The 23112-nt window shown below is 41.1% G+C and overlaps 1 protein-coding gene and 1 long non-coding RNA gene across 8 annotated transcripts; one reads left to right on the forward strand and one right to left on the reverse strand.

The window, feature by feature from the left end:
• Positions 1-13166: 13166 nt before the first annotated feature.
• ZNF572 (zinc finger protein 572) lies at positions 13167-20795 on the reverse strand. 7 transcript variants are annotated; one of them, XR_008702083.1, is made up of 4 exons: positions 20094-20232; positions 18032-18143; positions 15621-17354; positions 13167-13791 (listed from the first exon to the last, which is right to left on the reverse strand). XR_008702083.1 is itself a non-coding variant. In XM_055545824.1 (3 exons), the coding sequence occupies exons 2-3, from the start codon at positions 18108-18110 to the stop codon at positions 15844-15846; spliced, it is 1590 nt and encodes a 529-aa protein (XP_055401799.1). In that variant the 5' UTR covers positions 18111-18143; positions 20660-20795; the 3' UTR covers positions 13167-15843. The 7 variants fall into 7 exon arrangements, 5 of the variants coding, with proteins under 5 accessions (XP_055401799.1, XP_055401797.1, XP_055401794.1 ...); XR_008702084.1 differs by having other exon boundaries at positions 13167-13213; positions 13718-17354; XM_055545824.1 differs by lacking the exon at positions 20094-20232 and adding an exon at positions 20660-20795 and having other exon boundaries at positions 13167-17354.
• Positions 20517-21256, forward strand: LOC129626617 (uncharacterized). The gene is made up of 2 exons (XR_008702085.1): positions 20517-20655; positions 20942-21256. It is a non-coding gene; the product is annotated as an uncharacterized LOC129626617 (long non-coding RNA).
• The last annotated feature ends 1856 nt before the right edge of the window (positions 21257-23112 follow it).

The following is a 23112-nucleotide window of genomic DNA, read 5'->3' on the forward strand; positions in this document are numbered from 1 at the left end:
TACATTTATGGCTATTACCACTAGTTTCTGTGTTCCTTGAGAGGAGAATCTGAGTCTGATAAATCAGAATCACCTACAGCGACTAGCACAATATTTTTGTATTTATCGTCCATAAAGCTGTATTGAATGAATGATGAATGACAGTAGTGTAGTAGGAAAGACTAGGTGATTAGGAATCAGAAGACCTAGACTCTGGCTGCCACTAACCAGGCTCAGGACCTTGAACAAGTCAAAAGTAAGTCAAATCTCTGAAGGGATAGGGCAATGTCTTCATGAAATTTAAAGTTCCTGGCAGTTTGCTGAGTTTATACAAGTACAGTACTTGTCACCATTTTTCAACCTAAATATGTTTTATCTGTTAATGAAATAATTATGTGTCAAAACACTTTCACAGGCATCATTTGACACTCAAAACTACCTGGATTTTAAAAATAACAAATATGAAACTTAAAGAGGTTAAGTGGCTTGGCCAAATCACAGTTTATAAGTGATGAAACCAAAAGCTAAACTCCTGGTCTCCAAATCTTGTTTCCCCAATACTCTTGAATGATCAGAGTAAATATACAAGGTAAATATACTTTACCTTTCTTCCGTTATAAAACCAAGACTTTCCTTGACATTCCTCCCTGCTATCAACAAATTCAGCTGCTTGAAAGACACATCGAATTAGAAAGAACTCAAGAAAATCAGTTTAATATGTGGGAGATTGCTTTCCTAAAAATAATTCTTCACTTAACTGCTTATTGGTAACTATGAGTTCCTATATTGCTAAAATGACAGAAGGCTTGGTCAGCTGACTCTTGTAGAAGCAAATAGTTATCACCAGAATGATTGCTACTTGATTAGAAATTAGCATGAGGATTTTTTTTCCTTATTAAGTAGGTAAATTTTTTAAAGTAGGTAATTTTTAATTAATCTTTTGAAAGTCACCTTATCGGTATGTGTACAGTCCAAAAGCCACTTCCAACCTGAAGGCAAAAAGAGCATTTGTGATCCTCGCATAGGGCACATTCTGAATACCCATGCTTTCCAAACTTAAATGTTACATAACCATCACTTAGGTATGTTTGAATCTTGGCCTGACTGCTGCTTCTTGTTTAGTCACCAAGTTGTGTCCAACTCTTTTGCAACCCCATGGACTGCAGCCCACCAGGCTCTTCTGTCCTTGGGATTTCCCAGGCAAGATATTGGAGTGGGTTGCCCTTTCCTTCTCTAGGAGATCTTCCTGACCCAGGGATCGAAGCCACATCTCCTACATTGACCTGCAGGTTCTCTACCACTGAGCTGCCTGGGAAGTCCTTGGCCTGGCTGCACTTATTCAGAAACAAAAATCTGTCACTCAAGCCTGAGACGAAGGCAATGAAATATGACAAAATCATCCCTTGACTGGCAGAAAGTAATACTACTTCTGTAATCACAATGAGACACTTTTACAGTCTGGGCAGCATTCTACAATTTTTTTCATATAGTACCTAATTTTGTCCTCACAACCACACTATCAGGCAGGTGCTATTTTTAACTCTATTTTACAAACAAGCAAACTGAGGTACAAAGAAGTGTCACACAGCTAATAGGAAGCAGAGCCTGAAACCAAGCCCAGGAAGTCTGGCTCAAGAACCTAGGGATGTTTGACCAGAATGCATTTTTTTCTCCTTTATTTTAAGGTAAAGATCTAGTTAACCTTAAAAAGCACACTTGGTCTTTTCATTTCATTGCTTAATCACCTCTGGAATCTCCGTTGGCACCATCTGGCCTGACAGGCTTATTACACTTTTGCCTTTTCAAATGCTATTCTTATTGCAGGAAAAAGCCTTTTCCTCCTCTCTTCAATTATCCATTGTTTAAGACCCAAATTAATTAATATCTCTTTTTCTTCAAGTTTTCATAATTACCTCTTTGTCACAAGAGTCACTAATTGGTATTGCAGTTACTGACTTACAGCTTTTCAAGAGCTTTAGCTCTTAAGGCAAGGACCATGTCTTATTCACAGTTGTATTCTCTGCACATGGTGTGTAATACACATTTTTCAATGTATTGAATACAACCTTTCCTTCATCTTTTTTTTTTTTTTTTGGTACCAAACTGAACAACTCCCTTTTCACTAATGTTTTGGTTTGTAACACATAAGATCAAAACTTTCTTGCTCACCGTGCACCTTGTCCAAAAAGACTTTGGCCACTCACTTAACTGTTCTGCATTCCCTCAGCACTTAGGTAATCTTTTGCAAATTCTAGTTGCAAATGATGGAGCCAATTATATTAACTTGGAATTTTGTCTTCATCTTCTTTCTCTCCTTGAATACAGCTCATACAGCCATAATTAGAGTACAGGTCAAGCCAATTCAATGTAGTAAATATGTATCAAGTAGCTAAATTGTGTCAGGCACTATGCTTGGTGTGAGTAAAGTGGTGAGCTTAGGATTTAATGGCGATGACAGCAGCAAACGTAACAAAAGATGTCAGGCGTGTGTGCATGCTCAGTCATGTCTGACTCTTTGGCAACCCCATGGACTGTAGCCCACTAGGCTCCTCTATCCATGGGATTATTGTGGCAGGAATATTGGAATGGATTGCCATTTCCTCTTCCAGGGGATCTTCCTGACTCAGGGACTGAACTTGCCTCCCCAGATGCCTTGCCTGCGGATTCGTTAATGCTGAGCCACCTTGGGGTGGCTTAAAAATGTCATATGTATCCAAAAAAAGGGAAGTACATGTTGCTCTGGAGGGTAAGAAGATATATACTAACCTAGGGGTCAAGGAAGGTTTGACAGAAGTTACTTTTAAGCTGAAGTTTGAAAGTTAGTAAGAATGGGATTTCCCTGGTGATCCAGTGGAGAATCCACCATGCAGTGCAGGGGACGTGGGTTTGATTTCTGCTCCAGAGACTAAGATCCCACATGCTGTGGAGCAACTAAGCCCATGTGACACAAGGAAAGATCGCCCATGATGCTATGAAGATCCCTCATGCCACAATTTATACTTGACACAGCCAAATAAACGTAAGAAAGAATGGTTGACCTCTAACCGTAAGTGGCAATAACCACACCTTACATTTCTTTTCTCCTTTTCTCACTCTTTTTTTTTTTTCCTTTCTTCTCTTAGTAAAATACTAATGCCTGCAGTGGACAATACAAGTGTTTCACTGATTGGTTGATAGCAGTAGGATGGTAAAATGAGGAGTCTATTCTTCTGAACAGTCTGACTTGTATCTTCATGAGCCTCCATTCTGCTTTTTCCTCAATATCAATTTTAGAAACAAAGGGATCCTCATCAATGTGCCGAAACTGAATTGACCTTAACATACTGGATCTGGAATGCACTTCATTTTCTGAATCGGGGGAAAATAGGGAACTAACTGAGCTAGCCCTTTCGTCAACCATTCTTCCTCTTAGGACTTACTTCCAGGCTTTGGGCCCTTCCTTATGGATGGAGAAGCCTGTAGGCTAGAGTCTATGGTAGGCTAGAGTCTATGGTAGGCTAGAGTCTATGGTAGGCTACAGTCTGTGGGGTCGCAAAGAGTCAGACACAACTGAGTGACTTCACTTTCACTTTCACTTTCCTTCTTAGAACAGCTTCTAGTAACAAGTGCTGGAATTGTGCCTAGGGCTGCACAAGGGAAAATTCGGATAGTTCTTTTTTATTATTGAATTATAATTCACATATAATATTAGCTTCAGGTGTACAACCTACAACGGAACAATCAGCATAAGGCTAGTTACCATCAGTCACCATACAAAGTGACTACAATGTTACTGACTTTATTCCCTATACTGCACATTCCTACTTCATGGTGGTGGGTTAGTCACTAAGTCATGTCCAACTCTTGTGGCTTCATGGACTGTAGCCAGCCAGGCTCCTCTGTCCATGGGATTTTCCAGGCAAGAATACTGGAGTGGGTTGCCATTTCCTTTCTCCAGGGAATCTTCCCAACCCAGGAGATGAACCCCAGTCTCCTGCATTGCAGGCAGATTCTTTACTGACTGAGCTACAAGGGAAGCCCATAGTTCTTTATATATTTTACAATTAGCAAGTATTAATTTAATGATCAGAAGGTAAGCTATTTTTTAACAGGAATTTTTTTTAATCAGTGTTTGCCAGTCTCATCAGCTAATATTTTCTTTAACCATATATTTGTATGACTTAGCATGGGTCAAAATTAATCATGATCACTGTGCACCCAAGGCTTCCACTTAATCCTTCACTGTGTCAAATCCTAGAATATCTACTGATTTTACCAGTCAAGCAATATTAGATCAGCAACTTAGCTGTCTTGGAACCCATAAGCTGCCTCTGTTTGTAAGTGACTACATGTCCACAATGTCACAATTACCAAGATTCTGTTTCCATCTGTTATCTTTATAACCAAACATTTCGACCACCCTTAGCCTTGACTTGATTTCTACTTCACTAGGAAGGGAAGGAGGAAAAAGGAAGGGGAATAAAATAAAGGGCAGGAAAAAGCCTAAGTTTGAGTTAGAATATGGATGGACAAGGCAGGAGAGATTAGGGCCAGAGAAAGGTAAAAGAGAACAAAGATGAAGTGAAAGAGATAGGGGAGTGAAAGGAAGGATAATTTTTAAACAGAAAAGGCAGCAGTTGCCCAAGTATCTGCCGTATTATAAGAATGATGGAGAAGGATAAGAGGCTTATGGAAAGTCACTCAGTCGTGTCCAACTCTTTGAGACCCCATGGACTGTATAATCCATGGAATTCTCCAGGCCAGAATACTGGAGTGGGTAGCCGTTCCCTTCTCCAGGGGATCTTCCCAGCCCAGGGATAGAACCCAGGTCTCCCACACTGCAGGTGGATTCTTTACCAGCTGAACCACAAGGGAAGCCCAAGAATACTGGAGTGAGTAGCCTATCCCTTCTCCAGGGGATCTTCCCGACCTAGGAATTGAACTAGGATCTCCTGCATTGCAGGCGGATTCTTTACCAACTGAACCACAAGGGAAGCCCAAGAATACTGGAGTGGGTAGCCTATCCCTTCTCCAGGGGATCTTCCCGACCTAGGAATTGAACTGGGGACTCCTGCATTGCAGGCGGATTCTTTATCAACCGAACTATCAGGCAAGAAGCTTATAGAAGCTTCCTGATGGGAGAGACTGTCTGAAGGGAAAACTGGGTCTTGTTCTGATGGGCGGGGTCATGCTCAGTAAATCTTTAATCCAGTTTTCTGTTGATGGGCGGGGATATGTTCCCTCCCTGTTTTTTGACCTGAAGCCAAACAATGGTGGAGGCAATAAAGATAGCGGTGACCTCCTTCAAAAGTTCCCATGCATGGACTGCTGTACTCAGTGCCCCCAATCTGATCATAAGGACCACAGCCATGTCTAACTCAATGAAGCAAAGCCATGCCATGTAGGGCCACCTGAGACAGATGGGTCATGATGGAGATGTCAACTAAAAATTGGCACTTACCAAGAGCATTGCCCCTTTGAACTATAGAAGGAGGTTCATGACATTGTACAGGAGACAGGGATCAAGAGCATCCCCATGGAAAAGAAATGCAAAAAAGCAAAATGACTGTCTGAGGAGGCCTTACAAACAGCTGTGAAGAGAAGCAAAATGGAGAAAAGAAAAGATATAAGCATCTGAATGCAGAGTTCCAAAGAATTGCAAGGAGAGATAAGAAAGCCTTCCTCAGCAATCAATGCAAAGAAATAGAGGAAAACAACAGAATGGGAAAGACTAAAGAACTCTTCAAGAAAATTAGAGATACCAAGGGAAAATGTCATGCAAAGATGGACTCAATAAAGGACAGAAATGGTACGGACCTAACAGAAGCAGAAGATATTAAGAAGTGGTGGCAAGAATACACAGAAGAACTGCATAAAAAAGATCTTCACGACCCAGATAATCACGATGGTGTGATCACTCACCTACAGCCAGACATCCTGGAATGTGAAGTCATGTGGGCCTTAGGAAGCATCACTACAAAGCTAGTGCAGGTGATGGCATTCCAGTGGAGCTATTTCAAATCCTGAAAGATGATGCTGTGTAAGTGCTGCACTCAATATGCCAGCAAATTTGGAAAACTCAGCCGTGGCCACAGGACTGGCAAAGGTTAGTTATCATTCCAATCCCAAAGAAAGGCAATGCCAAAGAATGCTCAAACTACTGCACAATTGTACTCATCTCACACGCTAGCAAAGTAATGCTCAAAATTCTCCAAGCCAGGTTTCAGCAATACGTGAACCCTGAACTTCCAGATGTTCAAGCCAGATTTAGAAAAGGCAGAGGAACCAGAGATCAAATTGCCAACATCCGCTGGATCATGGAAAAAGCAAAAGAGTTCCAGAAAAACATCTATTTCTGCTTATTGACTATGCCAAAGCCTTTAACTGTGTGGATCACAATAAACTGTGGAAAATTCTGAAAGAGATGGGAATACCTGACCACCTGACCTGCCTCTTGAGAAACCTGTATACAGGTCAGGAAGCAACAGTTAGAACTGGACATGGAACAATAGACTGGTTCCAAATAGGAAAAGGAGTATGTCAAGGCTGTATATTGTCACCCTGCTTATTTAACTTCTATGCGGAGTACATCAAGAGAAACGCTGGGCTGGAAGAAGCACAAGCTGGAATCAACGGGGAGAACTATCAATAACCTCAGATATGCAGATGACACCACCCTTATGGCAGAAAGTGAAGAGGAACTCAAAAGCCTCTTGATGAAAGTGAAAGAGGAGAGTGAAAAAGTTGGCTTAAAGCTCAACATTCAGAAAACGAAGATCATGGCTTCTGGTCCCATCACTTCATGGCAAATAGATGGGGAAACAGTGGAAACAGTGTCAGCCTTTATTTTTTTGGGCTCCAAAATCACTGCAGATGGTGACTGCAGCCATGAAATTACAAGACGCTTACTCCTTGGAAGGAAAGCTATGACCAACCTAGATAGCATATTCAAAAGCAGAGACATTACTTTGCCAACAAAGGTCCATCTAGTCAAGGCTATGGTTTTTCCAGGGGTCATGTATGGATGTGAGAGTTGGACTATGAAGAAAGCTGAGTGCCAAAGAATTGATGCTTTTGAACTGTGGTGTTGGAAATACTCTTGAGAGTCCCTTGGACTGCAAGGAGATCCAACCAGTCCATTCTGAAGGAGATCAGTCCTGGGTGTTCTTTGGAAGGAATGATGCTAAAGCTGAAGCTCCAGTACTTTGGCCACCTCATGCGAAGAGTTGACTCATTGGAAAAGACCCTGATGCTGGGAGGGATTGGGGGCAGGAGGAGAAGGGGACGAAAGAGGATGAGATGGCTGGATGGCATCACTGACTCAATGGACGTGAGTCTGAGTGAACTCTGGGAGTTGGTGATGGACAGGGAGGCCTGGCGTGCTGCGATTCATGGGGTCGCAGAGTCGGACACGACTAAGGGACTGAACTGAACTGTAGAGCACTGCCAATGACTGAACAACAAAGGCATTTGCCATCTGCCTCTATGGAGGCACCATGTTGCTACAGCTGGTGACCTTCAACAATCCCTGAGGGAGTTCAGGGTGGCGTGAGGCACTATATGCGCTAGGGAATCTGGTGGGACAGGTCTTTAGATAGTTTTGGGGAACAGATTTTATTATCTCAATCCTTGCATCTCTTCATATCAAGAGAAGCATTAAAATCCCTTACTGGTGACATCAGACCCTCATGACTAACAAAAAACCTTTTATAAATTGAGTGCTTCATGGTACTGAATTCCTCCTTCACCAAAACCTTATATATTGACTTTCCCCCCACTGCCACTTTGGAACAGTCTCTCAGAGCTAGCTAAGATGCTGCCTCCCAAGCTGCAGTCCTCATTTTGCCCCAAATAAAACTTAACTCACAACTCTCAAATTGTACTTCTTTTTTAGTCAACAGAGTTCTGACAAAACGTGGTCCACTGGAGAAGGGAATGGCAAACCACTTCAGTATTCTTGCCTTGAGAACCCCATGTACAGTATGGAAAGGCAAAAAGATAGGGCACTGAAAGATGAACTCCTCAGGTTGGTAGGTGCCCAATATGCTACTGGAGATCAATGGAGAAATAATTCCAGTAAGAATGAAGAAACAGAGCCAAAGCAAAACACCCAGTTGTGGATGTAATTGGTGATGAAAGTAAAGTCTGATGCTGTAAAGAGCAATACTGCATAGGAACGTGAAATGGTAGGTCCATGAATCAAGGCCAATTGGAAGTGGTCAAACAGGAGATGGCAAGAGTTTTATGAATCATTGACATTTTAGGAATCAGCGAACTAAAATGGACTGGAATGGGTGAATTTAACTCAGATGATCATTATATCTACTGCTGTGGGCAAGAATCCCTTAGAGGAAATGGAGTAGCCATCACAGTCAGCAAGAGAGTCCGAAATGCAATACTTGGATGCAATATCAGAAATGACAGAATGATTTCTGTTCATTTCAAAGGCAAACCATTCATTACCACAGTAATCCAAGTCTATGCCCTGACCAGTAATGCTGAAGAAGCTGAAGTTAAACGGTTCCATGAAGACCTACAAGACCTTCTAGAACGAACACCAAAAAAGATGTCCTTTTCATTATAGGGGACCAGAATGCAAAAGTAGGAAGTCAAGAGATACCTGGAGTAACAGGCAAATTTGGCCTTGGAGTACAAAATGAAGCACGTCAAAGGCTAACAGAGTTTTGCCAAGAGAACACACTGGTCATAGCAAACACCCTCTTCCAAAAACACAAGAGAAGACTCTACACATAGACATCACCAGATGGCCAATAACAAAATCAGATTGATATTGTTTTGCAGCCAAAGATGGAGAAGTTCTATAGAGTCAGCAAAAACAAGACTGGGAGTTGACTGTGACTCAGATCATGAACTCCCTTATTGCCAAATTCAGACTTAAATTGAAGAAAGTAGGGAAAACCACTAGACCATTCAGGTATGACCTAAATCAAATCCCTTACGATTATACAGTGGAAGTGAAAAATAAATTCAAGGGTAGATCTGATAGAGTGCCTGAAGAACTATGGACAGAGGTTCATGACAATGTACAGGAGGCAGTGGTCAAGACCATCCCCAAGAAAAAGAAATGCAAAAAGGCAAAGGAGGAGGAGGAGGTCTGAGGATGCCTTACAAATAGCTGAAGAAAAAAAAAAGATAAAAAAGGCAAAGGAGAAAAGGAAAGATAAACCCATTTGAATGCAGAGTTCCAAAGAATAGCAAGGAGAGATAAGAAAGCCTTTCTCAGTGATCAATGCAAAGAAACAGAGGAAAACAACAGAATGGGAAAGACTAGAGAACTCTTCAAGAAAATTAGAGATACCAAGGGAACATTTCATGCAAAGATGGACTCAATAAAGGACAGAAATGGTACGGACCTAACAGAAGCAGAAGATATTAAGAAGAGGTGGCAAGAATACACAGAAGAACTATACAAAAAAGATCTTGATGACCCAGATAACCACGATGGTGTGATCACTCACCTACAGCCAGACATCCTGGAATGTGAAGTCAAGTGGGCCTTAGGAAGCATCACTGTGAACAAAGGTAGTGGAGGTGATGGAATTCCAGCTGAGGTATTTCAAATCCTAAAAGATGATGCTGTGAAAGTGCTGCACTTAATATGCCAGCAAACTTGGAAAACTCAGCAGTGGCCACAGGACTGGAAAAGGTCAGTTATCATTCCAATCCCAAAGAAAGGCAATGCCAAAGAATGCTCAAACTACCACACAATTGCACTCATCTTACACGCTAGCAAAGTAATGCTCAAAATTCTCCAAGCCAGGCTTCAACAGTACATGAACCCTGAACTTCCAGATGTTCAAGCCAGATTTAGAAAAGGCAGAGGAACCAGAGATCAAATTGCCAACATCTGCTGGATCATTGAGAAAGCAAGAGAGTTCCAGAAAAACATCTACTAATGCTTTATTGACTATGACAAAGCCTTTGACTGTGTGGATCACAACAAACTGTGGAAAATTCTGAAAGAGATGGGAATACCAGACCACCTGACCTGCCTCCTAAGAAATCTGTATGTAGGTCAAGAAAAATCAGAACTGGACATGGAACAACAGACTGGTTCCAAATAGGAAAAGGAGTATGTCAAGGCTGTATATTTTCACCCTGCTTATTTAACTAATATGCAGAGTACATCATGAGAAATGCTGGGCTGGATTAAGCAGAAGCTAGAATCAAGATTGCCATGAGAAATATCAATAACATCAATACGCAGATGACACCACCCTTATGGCCAAAAGCAAAGAAGAACTGAAGAGCCTCTTGATGACAGTGAAAGAGGAGAGTGGAAAGCTGGCTTAAAACTCAACATTCAGAAAACTAAGATCATAGCATCTGGTCCCATCACTTCATGGCAAATAGATGGGGAAACAGTGGAAACAGTAACAGACTTTATTTTATTTTATTTTTTTTTTTGCTATTTTTTTTAATTTTATTTTATTTTTAAACTTTACATAACTGTATTAGTTTTGCCAAATATCAAAATGAACAGACTTTATTCTTTTGGGCTCTGAAATCACTGCAGATGGTGACTGCAGCCATGAAATTAAAAGACACTTGCTCCTTGGAAGAAAAGGTATAACCAACCTAGACAGCATATTAAAAAGCAGAGACATTACTTTGCTGACAAAGGTCCATCTAGTCAATGCTATGGCTTTTCCAAAAGTCATGTATGGATGTGAGAGTTGGACTATAAAGAAAGCTGAGCACCAAAGAATTGATGCTTTTGAACTATGGTGTTGGAAAAGACTCTTTAGTCCCTTGGACTGCAAGGAGATCCAACAAGTCCATCCTAAAGGAAATCGGTCCTGAATATTCATTGGAAGGACTGATGCTGAAGCTGAAACTCCAATTCTTTGGCCACCTCATGGGAAGAACTGACTCATTTGAAAAGACCCCAATGCTGGGAAAGACTGAAGGAAAGAGAAGGAGACAACAGAGGATGAAATAGTTGGATGGCATCACCAGCTCAATGGACATGAGTTTGAATAGGCTCTGGGAGTTGATGATGGACAGGGAAGCCTGGCATGCTGCAGTCCATGGGGTCGCAAAGAGTTAAGACACGAAGAGCAACTGAACTGAACTGAACTGATAATAATGATGTGCTACTTTATTAGCCTACATACTCAGCTTACTATATACAATCCCAGTTTTGCCCCCTCATGTTCATTGTGTAAACAAAACCAAAAGGACTGCACCATTTTACTGGCTTGAGGGGACACCCATGTCTCTGAGATAATCCTTCAAAGATAATCCAAAGACTCATGGTGGTCTCGAGCCACTTCATGAAGGTAACAACAGCTAATGTTGAGTGATTACTAGGTATCAGCAATGCTAAGAAGGAAATGGCAACCCACTCCAGTATTCTTAGCTGGGAAATGTCATGGACAGAGGAGCCTGGCTGGCTACAGTCCAGGGGGTCACATGAGTTGGACATGACTTAGCAACTAAACCACCACCAAGCGTATTACATCCTTTATCTCAGATCCTTGTAACAAACCCATGAACTAAATGTTCTTAATATCTTTATTTTAGAAACCAGAAACAGTCAATCCAAGAAATGATTAAACATTTCCATGATCAGAGCCTATACCTGACAGAATTATGAGCAAATAAGGGTGATCAGGGAAGGAAAACATCATGTCCTTAACATTCATGATATGCCATGTACCTCACCTCATTCACTGCTTACCATGTCTTACAGGTAAAGATAGTACAAAGATAGTAAGTAACTGAAACATGAAGTTGAAACAAACTTTAAACCTCTCCTGCTAAGTCACTTCAGTCGTGTCCAACTCTGTGCGACCCCACAGATGGCAGCCCACCAGGCTCCCCCGTCCCTGGGATTCTCTAGGCAATATCACTGGAGTGGGTTGCCATTTCCTTCTCCAATGCATAAAAGTGAAAAGTGAAAGTGAAAGTGAAGTCGTGTCCGACTCTTCACAACCCCATGGACTGCAGCCTACCAGGCTCCTCTGTCCATAGGATTTTCCAGGCAAGAGTACTGGAGTGGGGTGCTATCGCCTTCTCTGTAAACCTCTCCTAGACAGTATGAATCAGAAGCCCAAGGTCTTACAGGATTCTGAATGATTGGGACATTTTAGGTTAGCGTGATGACAGACCCAGCCTCCCAAGGCAGTCACTTTCATTTCCAAGCCAGCCCAGCTTCTGTGGACTGGATAAGCAATGGTGTTAAAGGGACGAGGGGCATGCTGAGCACGTACAGCCTAACTCAGTAGACTCTGTCCATTGGTAAAGGTTTGGTTGAGCTTTATCCCTCAACCAAAACCAATCAATAAACACTTCACATGCCAGGTTTTGTGTCAGGCTTTAGGATTACAAAAATGAAATCCATTCTCTGATTCAAGGAATTCAGTCTAGTAGAAACACGTATCCTGTAAGGACATACTCTAGGACATTAGCATAAAACATAAAAGCACATGACAACTACTCAGTAATAAGCACTACTACGTGCAAAACAAGTATTGTGTCCAACTTCACCAAGCTTGTATTTTCAGAGCAAATCTAACCCACTTTGATCTATAGTTATCTCAAGGTCATCAGACTATCCAATTATTAAATCTGATGATGGGTCAACATAATAAGCATAAAGAACTGCCAAGGAGAAAGGAGTTATCCAAAGGGCTGTACATTTTCCTTCTATTAATCTATCCTTACCTTTGCTTCCCACTGCTATATGACCTCTGATAAACACATATTAGGTATTGGGTAAATTTTTGTTGAACAAATGATTATGCTGCTTGAAAGGAATTACACAAACTCAAATACAGAATAAAAAGTACTGAGTTTGTCATTACAATGATTACTGGCAAAGGCGGGGACTAAAGTATAGGAGCAATTGGCACATAGACTGTAATCCTCTTTCTCATCATCAGTAAGGAAACTTCTACAGCATCAAGGAGAAGACCATCTGGTAGATTAAACTTGAATGGCTTAGAACAATGAAAGCAAACTTTTATCTCAGGTACTATAACAGAGATTTACACTTGCATATTTCTGGTAGGCTATAAAGCAACTGGGGAGTGAGTGCCCTGCTACATCTCTGAATATAAGCATTAACATGAACTTCCCCATTCCACTGTAGGGCTAAAATATCTAAGCCCCTACTTTGAGTAGGAAAAAATGAATACAGGAAGTAGTCTTCTCTTTAATTAAAAAGAAACTATGAAACATCACTTGTTAATAAGAATGCTTTATTTATTCAGGTGCTGAATCCTTTGTGCTGGCAAGAAAAACAGAGAATACAGAGAATATTTACTTTGGGGGGAGCTAAACAAAGAACCTATTTGCTGACTCATTAAAGTGAGGCAAAGGCATCAAATAGGATTACATCTGACTACATTAAATTCTCCATTGTTAAGTGACAAATCTCTCTTCGGTTTTCTGAATTTTCAACTCAAAGAGATTCTTGCCAAATTACTAATGAAGCCCATCTAAATCCATCTAAAATGTGAACATATGTGCCTCTACAGGCACCAAGGTTTGTGAAGCAGGTTCTGTATAATTGTGGGCAGTCATAACAGTGTGGGACAGTAACAGGACACAAGTTACACAGTTGTTAATCTTCAGATGCAAATTAACTGAACTTGCTGTTTTCTTCTTTCTTGACTTAAACTTAGTCCTTTTGTTTCATGAACAACAACAAAATTCAATAAGCCAAATCAAATAAAAGTGCTTTCAACAGTCTGCAGACTTAAAACACATTAATCTTGTGCTTTTATAATACCTTATTCCTTGGGGTTCCTGAGGTTGATCATAAAAAATCCACAAGCAGGAAAGTTTGGGACTGTACTGTTGCTTCTGAAAATGTATGGAGGATATTTTTCAATTTGTTTCAATTAATAATAACTAATTGCCATTTATTTAGACCTATATTTTAAGCACTGTGCTAGCTGCTTTGCAAACATTCATTTTACACTCACCAAAACCGTGCAATGTAGACATTATCTCTATTTTACAGATGAGGAACCAAGTTCAGAGTGGTTACTTGCCACACATAATGGGCTCCACGATTGTGAACCACCCCAACAGCTACTTCTTTGCAACTGATCATTAATCAGACTCTCGTCAAACATCAAACTCTCAGTTGTCCGCGATAAAGAATACTGTATGTATACCTATGGCTGATTCATGTTGAGATTTGACAGACAATAACAAAATTCTGTAAACCAATTATCCTTCAATTAAAAAACAAATAAATTAAAAAAGAAAAAGAATACTGTAAACACTTATCCTCAGATACCACAGTTTAAGACAATTGGGGTAACACTGCCTAACATACAAAGGTAACAGGATGCTTGAGTAAGAGGTCACACTAAAGCCAAAGATGCTCAAAATGTTTTCCCCCTTTCTGAAAGCAGAAAATCACCCCCAAAGACTTCTTGAATACCATTAACTATCAGCTTTGATTCATTTTTAAATCCCAAACAATATAAAAAGACAAAGTTGCCTTGCCAGTACCAGGTGCATCACAGTCACAGAAGAAAATCCCCATGGACTTCAGCTACCCACCAGCCACAGAGAGCCCCCTGCCCCAGCTGTAACTGGCCCCTTCTGGCTCCACATTCCTAATATACATCGCTACTTATTCTTCAAAAAATATATTTTTGACTCACAAAAAAAAAAGATGAAATCCTGGGCAAGTCCTGACCTTCCTATACACATCTACCTTTTTACAGTGGCAGGAAAAAACGGAGGTGGGGACAGAGGAAATATCTTAATCCTTTACAACACGCCATTCCCACTGAACAAATGAACAGGGAGAATAGTGTCTTGGTTACCAGATCCACACACCATGTACGTCAAGAGGCAAAAGCAAACTGCCGAGGCTGGAACTTAGGAATCTGGGGCCCCACTGGCAAGCTGTCCCTGGACACTGGCTCAGACCCAATGAGTTAATTAATAGAAAAAGAACCCAGTGACTTTGATCTGATGAAGAATTATATAATAGGAAAACTGAGGGAAGAGGACCACTTGACAGAAAAATTCAAAACAGAATTATGAATCCTACCTCTTAATCTGACTTTGGCCAAGACAATGGGATCATATCTCTAGATAACTGAGATGGTTGAATCTAAAACATACAATCATCAAAATAGTGAACCGTTAGACCTAGTGCCTTCAAAACTCTATCTACTCCTAGACTATATTGTAATTCCTCTTGGAGAACAGAATCCCCAGAGCACATTTCCTACAAGAACCATCAAGAATAATGATCTCGAAAGAATTTTTTGTGATATTTAAAACAGCAGCCCCCAGTGGCTACTGAGCATTCAGCAAGGGGTTTACATGACTAAAGAACTCAATTTTAAATTTCATCTTAATCAATTTAAACTTAGCTATCCACATATGGCTAGTGGCTGTTGCACCGAACAATGCAGTTCTAAAACCTAATTTTTAGCAAATAACATATTTGAAAAAAATTAGTCTTCTCTTCCTTAAGACTCAACAAAACAGCCAGGAGATCACATTATCTGTTCCAAAAAAATCTCTCTCTGGGCAAACCCGTAGGACAGCAATGCTCTGTCACCACCCAGTCAGGCAACAGGAAATAAGATTCAATGACAATCTCATCTTTAGTCTCCCAGGATTTCTCTCCATGTTTTCCTTTGAAACTATTACTGTCTTACCTTAAATAAAAAATATTCTTCTTTCTCTCCATCACTGGCAGTATCTCTCACTGGGCAAATCTGGTGACCTGATAATCTGGGTCTTCCCAACCTTTAAGCTGGGAAGTTGACTTTTCCCACATGTTTTGGCAAACAAACCAAACAAATTTTGCAACAGTGTGATCTGAGAACATCTTAATTGTAATTTTTGATAAAAAAAAGAAAAAGAAACAGACTTTAGGACTCAGGAGGGAGATGAACTTGGGATTGAAAATGAAGGGATGAGTGCTATTTCCTCAGAATAGTTTTTCCAAGTCCATTCATGAGGAAAATCTTCCACTTCAGGAGACTCAAAAGATTTTCCTACATGAATTTTCCGATGCTGACTGAGGTAGGCACTTCGGCTGAAGCATTTCTCACAGTCAGTACATTTGTAAGGTTTTTCCCCCATGTGGGTCCTACGGTGCCTGATAAGGTTAAAGCTCTGACTGAAGCACTCACCACAGTCAGGACATTTATAAGGTTTCTCTCCCGTGTGTGTCCTTTGGTGAATCACCAGGGTGGAACTCTGACTAAAAGTTTTCCAACACTCAGAACATCTGTAAGGTTTTTCTCCTGTATGCGTTCTCTGATGTCTTATGAGATGAGAGCTGAGGCCAAAACTCTTTCCACATTCACAACATTTATATGGCTTCTCTCCTGGCTGGATTCTGCATTCTTCTATCAGGCTATAGTTCTGACTCAAACTTTCTTCATATTCAGAACTTTGATAGGTTTTGTCATCTGTGTGCATTTTCTGATGTGTAACCAGGTTCGAACTTCGACTGAAATTCTTCCCACATTCTATACACTGATAGGGTTTTTCTCCTGTATGTATTCTCTGATGCTTGATTAGAGTAGAATTACAACCAAAGCTTTTTCCACATTCAGGACATTTATAGGGCTTCTCACCAGTGTGTGTCCGCTGGTGACGAATCAAACTAGAGCTCTGACTAAAACTCTTCCCACAGTCGGGGCACTTATAAGGTTTTTCTCCAGTGTGGGTCCTCTGATGTTCTACAAGCACATAACTATGGCTGAAGCATTTCCCACAAACCGGACATTCATATGGTTTTTCACCTGTATGCGATCGGTGATGCTGAATAAGGTGAGAGCTGCTGCTGAAACTCTTCGCACACTCGGGACATTTATAGGGTTTCTCTCCCGTGTGAGTTCTTTCATGGATAATAAGATGGGAAGTGTTGCTGAAGCTTTTCCCACATTCACCACATTGGTAGGGCTTCTCGCCTGTGTGTGTTCTCAGGTGCTGAATCAAGTGAGAGCTGTTACTGAAGCACTTTCCACACTCAGAACATCTGTAAGGTTTTTCTCCTGAGTGGGTCCTCTGGTGAGTTCGAAGATGAGAACTATTACTGAAGCTTTTCCAACATTCAGAACATTTGTAGGGTCTGTCCCCAAAGGATGGGTTCTGCTGGCCAGCAGGCCCGGTATGGTCTCCTGGGCTCCATCCCCAGTGATTGGGTTGTTCCTCCTCTTTTTCTGTACAATTTCTCTGACTCTCCAAGTTGCTATCATTCTCACAGGTATCAGCACATTCAGTTTTACCTCCTTGGGACCCTGTCAACAGTATTTCTTTTGTGTCTTCATCCTTACAATTTTCTGGGCCATCACTTCTAGACCATTTTGAGGCTCTCTCTTTATCTGCCTTGGAGTTACTGAACTGAACAGTTTTCAAATTATTCTTACTTTCATCTCCTGCAGGAATAAATAAATACTCTAAACATTCCCTAGTCTCTGCCATGGGGAAGAAATTCTGAATTACAGGGGAAGAGAGGGAATAACAAACTCAAACCTTGTAAAATGTTTTAGATTTTAAAAGTGTTTCCAGAAGAATATTAAACAATTATTAGTTGGGGGGAAAAAAAGTGTTTACAGCTAGTTTTACTTCTTTTATTCAATGTGTTCATCAGAAGCAGGTGAATTTTTCGTATTTATAACAACAGTAATGAAGTGTCTGGTCAGTTCTCACCAATTGCCATGGTGGATATCAAAATATTAATAAAAATAAGTTCACTGAATTTTATTCTAGAAAACTTTAAAGAGAGAAAGTGAATAGAACACTATCTGAGGTAAAAACTAGACAAAAAAAATAGTTAAAATCTGAGCAAACAAAGAAATAGCAATGATACCCACTACTTATTAAGAATGGTAGTTTTGCATATAGTGTTTCAGTATCTTAAAAAAAAATGCAAGACAGATATTATCATTCCCTTTTCTTAAAGATGAGAAAACTGAGGCTAAAAGAGTTTTCATAGCTTGTGACAGACCAGGGAAATCAAAGTCTCTCATTCTAATGCCCTGATTTTTCTATACATTCTACAGCATGTCTTAAAACAAATTCCTAAAGGATTCAGATCTTCTTGATGTCTCACCTGTAATACCGCTTTTCAAACTCTCCTCCTTTGTGAAGCCATTAGAATCTGAGACCAATAGTTTTTGCTCTTGTTCCATCACAATGATCAGTCAGATTAGGGATCAGAAATCCTGTAGAAGGAAACAAGTTATGTTTAAAGGCATTTGTTAACATTTCTCCTTCCTTCCTTCCAACCATTGCAACACAACAACTGTTAAGCATTTAATGTTCTGCAGACCATACTGAATATAAGAAACATGGGCTTTTGAAAATCCTTTCAGAAAATCTAACCTCAGATTCAAGTTATTCAGGATTAAGCATTAATCCAATTTACCTTTCCCAGGGAAATAATTTAAAAATTAAACCTTTGCAATAAAGTCTGAGGATCAAGGTTTAAAAATAGAATAAATATTAATACTGTCCACTTGGAACTCAGAAACACTTTTGGTTGAAAAACTGAAGTAGTTTTTTGGAAAAGGCATCGAATCAATACGCAGGTATAAAAAGCAGCTAAAGAGAAACTGTTTCATTTACAAAGAATAAGTGGGTCCTTGACAGAAGGATGAAACCTTTGAAGTTAATTTCAAACAAAAGTTAGGATTTACTTGACTAGTAACAATAAATTAAGACAAAGTAGAGCTAAAAGAATTACAGCCAATAATCTCTAAATATAAAAGGTAGGCTAACAAGGGACCTCTTCCTTACCTCTTACTATCATAATCACAAAATCCCTTTCAGCCTAAGCTTTATCTTCTGGACCCAATTACAACCCCTGACCTACTTGAGGGACTGGAAGGCAATTATATATGGACTTGGCATCCATTTTAGGATATTAAAAAATAGCACAATTCAAGAAAAATGAGAGTTTAAAAGAAGGCACACACATAGAAAATAAAAGACTTATACTTTTCAATCTGTTACTGCCTGTTATGTCATGCAGTGAACCAGATACCTTACACATAACATTTCTCATGTAATTCTTTCAAGAGCTCCCTGAAGTGTATAAAAATATTGCTGTTGTTGTTCCTAAGTCATGTCCAACTCTTTTGCAACCCCATGGACTGTAGCCCACCAGTCTCCTCTGCCCATGGAATTTCCCAAGCAAGAATACTGGAGTGGGTTGCCATTTCCTTCTATAGGGGATCTTCCCAACCCAGCGATAGAACCCACATCTCCTCCATTAGCAAGTGGATTCTTTACCACTGAGCCCTCAGGAAAGCCTTGTATAAACAAACAGGTACCAGCATGTTATAGGTGAACAAAACAGACATTAAGAAACTCTCCCAAGGTCACACAACCGGAACATGGTAGAGCAGGATTCAGTCCCAAATTTGTTGGACACTGAATTTAATACTCTTGTCTATTATAGTAAACAACTAGAGAAGAAAGCAGAAACCGGGCATAATTCCAACCAGCAAATGATCAGGCCTTTTATTTTGTAATATATTGACTTCCATCACCAGCACCTCCCCTAATGCCTGCACCACAAACCTTTGAGGGATCTTAGTTCTCCAAACAGGGATTGAACCCCAGGCCCTGCCATGAGACTACCAAGCCCTAATCACTGGCCTGCCAGGGAATTCCTATATTGACTGCATTTTTAGAAAACCAATTTATATCCCTAGACCTTATATCAAAAGAAGCTGGTATTCTCTAAGCACCTTCTATATATATATATGAAACTTGTCTAAATTACAAGTATGTCCAATGTTTGTGTAGGGAAAAGAGCATACACCTGAACGAAAAAAAAAGTTGTTCAAATGGAATAATATGTTTTACCATCGGAGTTACATACTTCTATCACGGTCCTTACAAAAGAAGCATTAGTCTACGTAAGATACCCGTGCTACCATTTTCCCTGCTAAGAAACTTATTAATTTTGGTATCAGAGGAGCCCTCAGGAACACTGGCTCAGCAAAACGGTAGCAAACTTAAGGCCACAGTTGGTATTAAAAGGCTGTCCCTAAGATGTCACGCCACAGAGAAAGGCTGTTTTTACTGCCTAGAGCAAAAAGGTAATTTAGGAACGGGGCAGTGCTTCGGCTTGACTCCCAAAGAAAATGCAATTCCTGAAGCTTAGCTTTAAAAAGCGCCGGCTGGGAGCACAGGTCGGGTACACTGCGTGTGAGTCCCAGGGGAACAGATCGTCTCCAGTCGACACGGTCCTTCCAGGGACGTCTGAGGGGAGGGAGGCGCGGTGGCCCGAGCTGCTGGAGATGCTGGGCCTTCGCCCTTCACAGCAGCCGTAGTCCTTTGCAGGATGAACATTGCAGCCTGGGCGACGCAGCTTCCGCTCCTCTTGTCCGAAACCCTCGGCTCCGTTCCCCTCCCCGAGGAGGAACTCACTGTTCTGGGGGCTACATACAAGGCGCCCCGCACACCCAGCAGGCCCGGGATTAGGAGCCCACTCTACTTCTGACCCCGCCAACCTAAGGCCCTAACCTCTCAAACCCGGAAGTCAGAAACAGGAAGTTCCCTCTTCTCCCACAGTGGGCTTGATGGAGCCTCTCTAGAAAACAGTGGTGGCTGGCTCTCGTTGATCTTAACACTTAGGGTCCCGGACAAGAAGGAGTGTGCCGGTGGTATTCCTCTTCCTTGTGGACGCGTTTGCCGACTCTGATTCTCATCCCTCACATTTATCAGGTACCTTATAATGGGGGACCAGATGGAGCTGATACTTTTCCTTGCCATCGGGGCATCATCAGATTTCTTATCATCACTGGAATTAAAATGAAGCGAGTATTTGTTAAGCGCCGACTCTGTTTCCCACCGCTGTGAACTGGGAGGTATATATTTAGCTATCTATGAAACAGGGCGCGAAGGCATCCATCCACATATAAAACAACTAGTTTACGTTGTTGTTTTATGTTTTATAGAGGCAACGTTACGAATAATATTTGGTGAAACAAACTCTCCTCTTTCATTACAGAGAAACTAGAAATCAATCCCTTCATCTCCCCGCATCAATCTAAGTCTGCACTGCAACCATCTCTTCCTTCCCTCCAATTACAACAGCGGATTGGTCCTTCGCATTTTAAAGGAGCCCTCCACTGCCGGTCACTTTCCTTCTTACCTTCATGGGATCCTTACACTATCAACTAAACTCCTGACTCTCCCACCACCATCCCCAAATAGTCCTTCAGTTTTTCTTTCTTATTTTTTAACGCCTGAAGTTTCCATTTTATCATTTCCAACTCATCTTTTAACTCATTTCTCCTGTAGTAAAAAACAATAAATCACTAAGATTATCAATGACCTCTGCGTTCTTAGCACATGAGTATTTTTTGGTTCCCAAGTCCTCTTTCAGGAGTTTTGACACTGCTTTCTTCTAGAAGCACTCTTTTGAGGGGGCACTGCACTCTCCTCACTGTCCTCCAACAACTCTAGTAAGTCCTGTCTTTCACAAGCCTGTGTGTGCGCGTGTGCTCCGTCATGTCTGACTCTGCAACCCCGTGGATGGTAGCCCGCCAGGCTCCTCTCTCCATGGGATTTCCCAGGCAAGAACATTGAAGTGGGTTGCCATTTCCTTCTCCAGGGTACCTTCCCAACCCAGGAACTGAACCCATGTCTCCCGAGTCTCTTTCATTGGTAGGTGGATTCTTCACCACTGAGCCACCTGGGAAGCCCCTCACTTCCAGGACCCAGGGACAAAGACCAGACAAATTCTTGTTATACAACAGGAACCAATCCAGTCCTTCTTCCCCGCATCCTTCGAGTCTCCTCGGATGGTGAAAAGTGCCCCACCACCGCTGATTGTCTACCACTCTCACCATCACCACCACCACAACCACCAGAGGAAGAAACGCCTCTCTGCTCTTTTCCACAGCCCAGGAATACTCATGTGACTGAGAGATAAACTTGGTACTTGCTATGGCGTGAATTGTGCCCCTCCCCACAAATTCATATGTTGAAACCCTAAACACCCAATGTGATGGTATTAGGAGGTGGGGCCTTTGGGAAGTAATTGGGTCTAGATGAGGTCATAAGAATGGGACCCTCATGATGGGATTAATGCCTTTATAAGAAAAGACACCAAAGATTGATATTCCCCTCTCCCCTCATCACACATCCTCTCTCTCCATTCCATGTGAGGGCACATATTGGCACCCTGATCTCAGACTTCCGACCTTCAGAACCATAAAGAAGTAAATTTCTGGTGTTTAAGCCACCCAGGATATATGGTATTTTGTTGATCTGATAATATGAGCAGAGCAGCTTATACTAAATTGTCCATTGTCAGGTTTTATCCTTTGCAGGGTTATTTAAACCAGAAGGTGGTTTAAAAGATGGAATCCCTGATTGGCAGATGGGGCAAGGTCATGTCATGAGAAGCAGCATGATGTCCTAATCAGCAAGTTCTTTGCCTCACATACAAGATTTGTGACTCTTAACTAAGAGATCAAACCTCAGCCACAGTGACTTGGGTATGATGGGCATCTTCCCAGGTCTGAGGATTACTTATTTTTAGTGGTGGGCTTTCCAGTGCTTTGAGCAGATCTTTGGCTTTTTTTTTTTTTTTTTTTTCCCATCATCTCTCCTCCCACTTCTCCCTGCATAATTTGGCCTGAGAATATGTGCCAAGAATTTCTACTGAAATAATCCCTGCTCCAAGTGCCCATGCTCAGCACCTCCAAGATGGATTCTAATGGAATACAGACTCAGTTTAAGGAATATGTATGAGCTGGCACAGAGCGCCAAAGATATTGCAAACCAAAAACCATAAATTTCCAAGGCAGAGGACCATTTTATTGAAACAGATGTCAAAGAAACTACAACATCTTTTTTCAAAATGGGTGGGAGGGATGGGTGTTTGGGTTGGGAAGGAAAAGAAATGTCTGTATGGATTTTATTCTGGTACAGCAAATAAAGGGGATCAACAGCTCAGAGTCTAGATTGTCCCTTTCTCATACTAGCCTGGAATGCTCTTTCCTTAGTCACGTTAAATGCTCAGAATTCTAAACTGTGTCAGCAGGTGGCTCCAGAGGCAGCTGTTTGGTGAGACTGCCACAAAATTAAAATAATGCTGCAGAGTAACGCATCCCAGTATAATCTTAAAACAAACGTGATATTTGTAGCAATGAGATTTAACAAAAGTAAAAT

The sequence above is a fragment of the Bubalus kerabau genome, chromosome 14 (genome assembly GCF_029407905.1).
Source record: "Bubalus kerabau isolate K-KA32 ecotype Philippines breed swamp buffalo chromosome 14, PCC_UOA_SB_1v2, whole genome shotgun sequence".
In the NCBI taxonomy this organism is placed as follows: domain Eukaryota; kingdom Metazoa; phylum Chordata; class Mammalia; order Artiodactyla; family Bovidae; genus Bubalus; species Bubalus kerabau.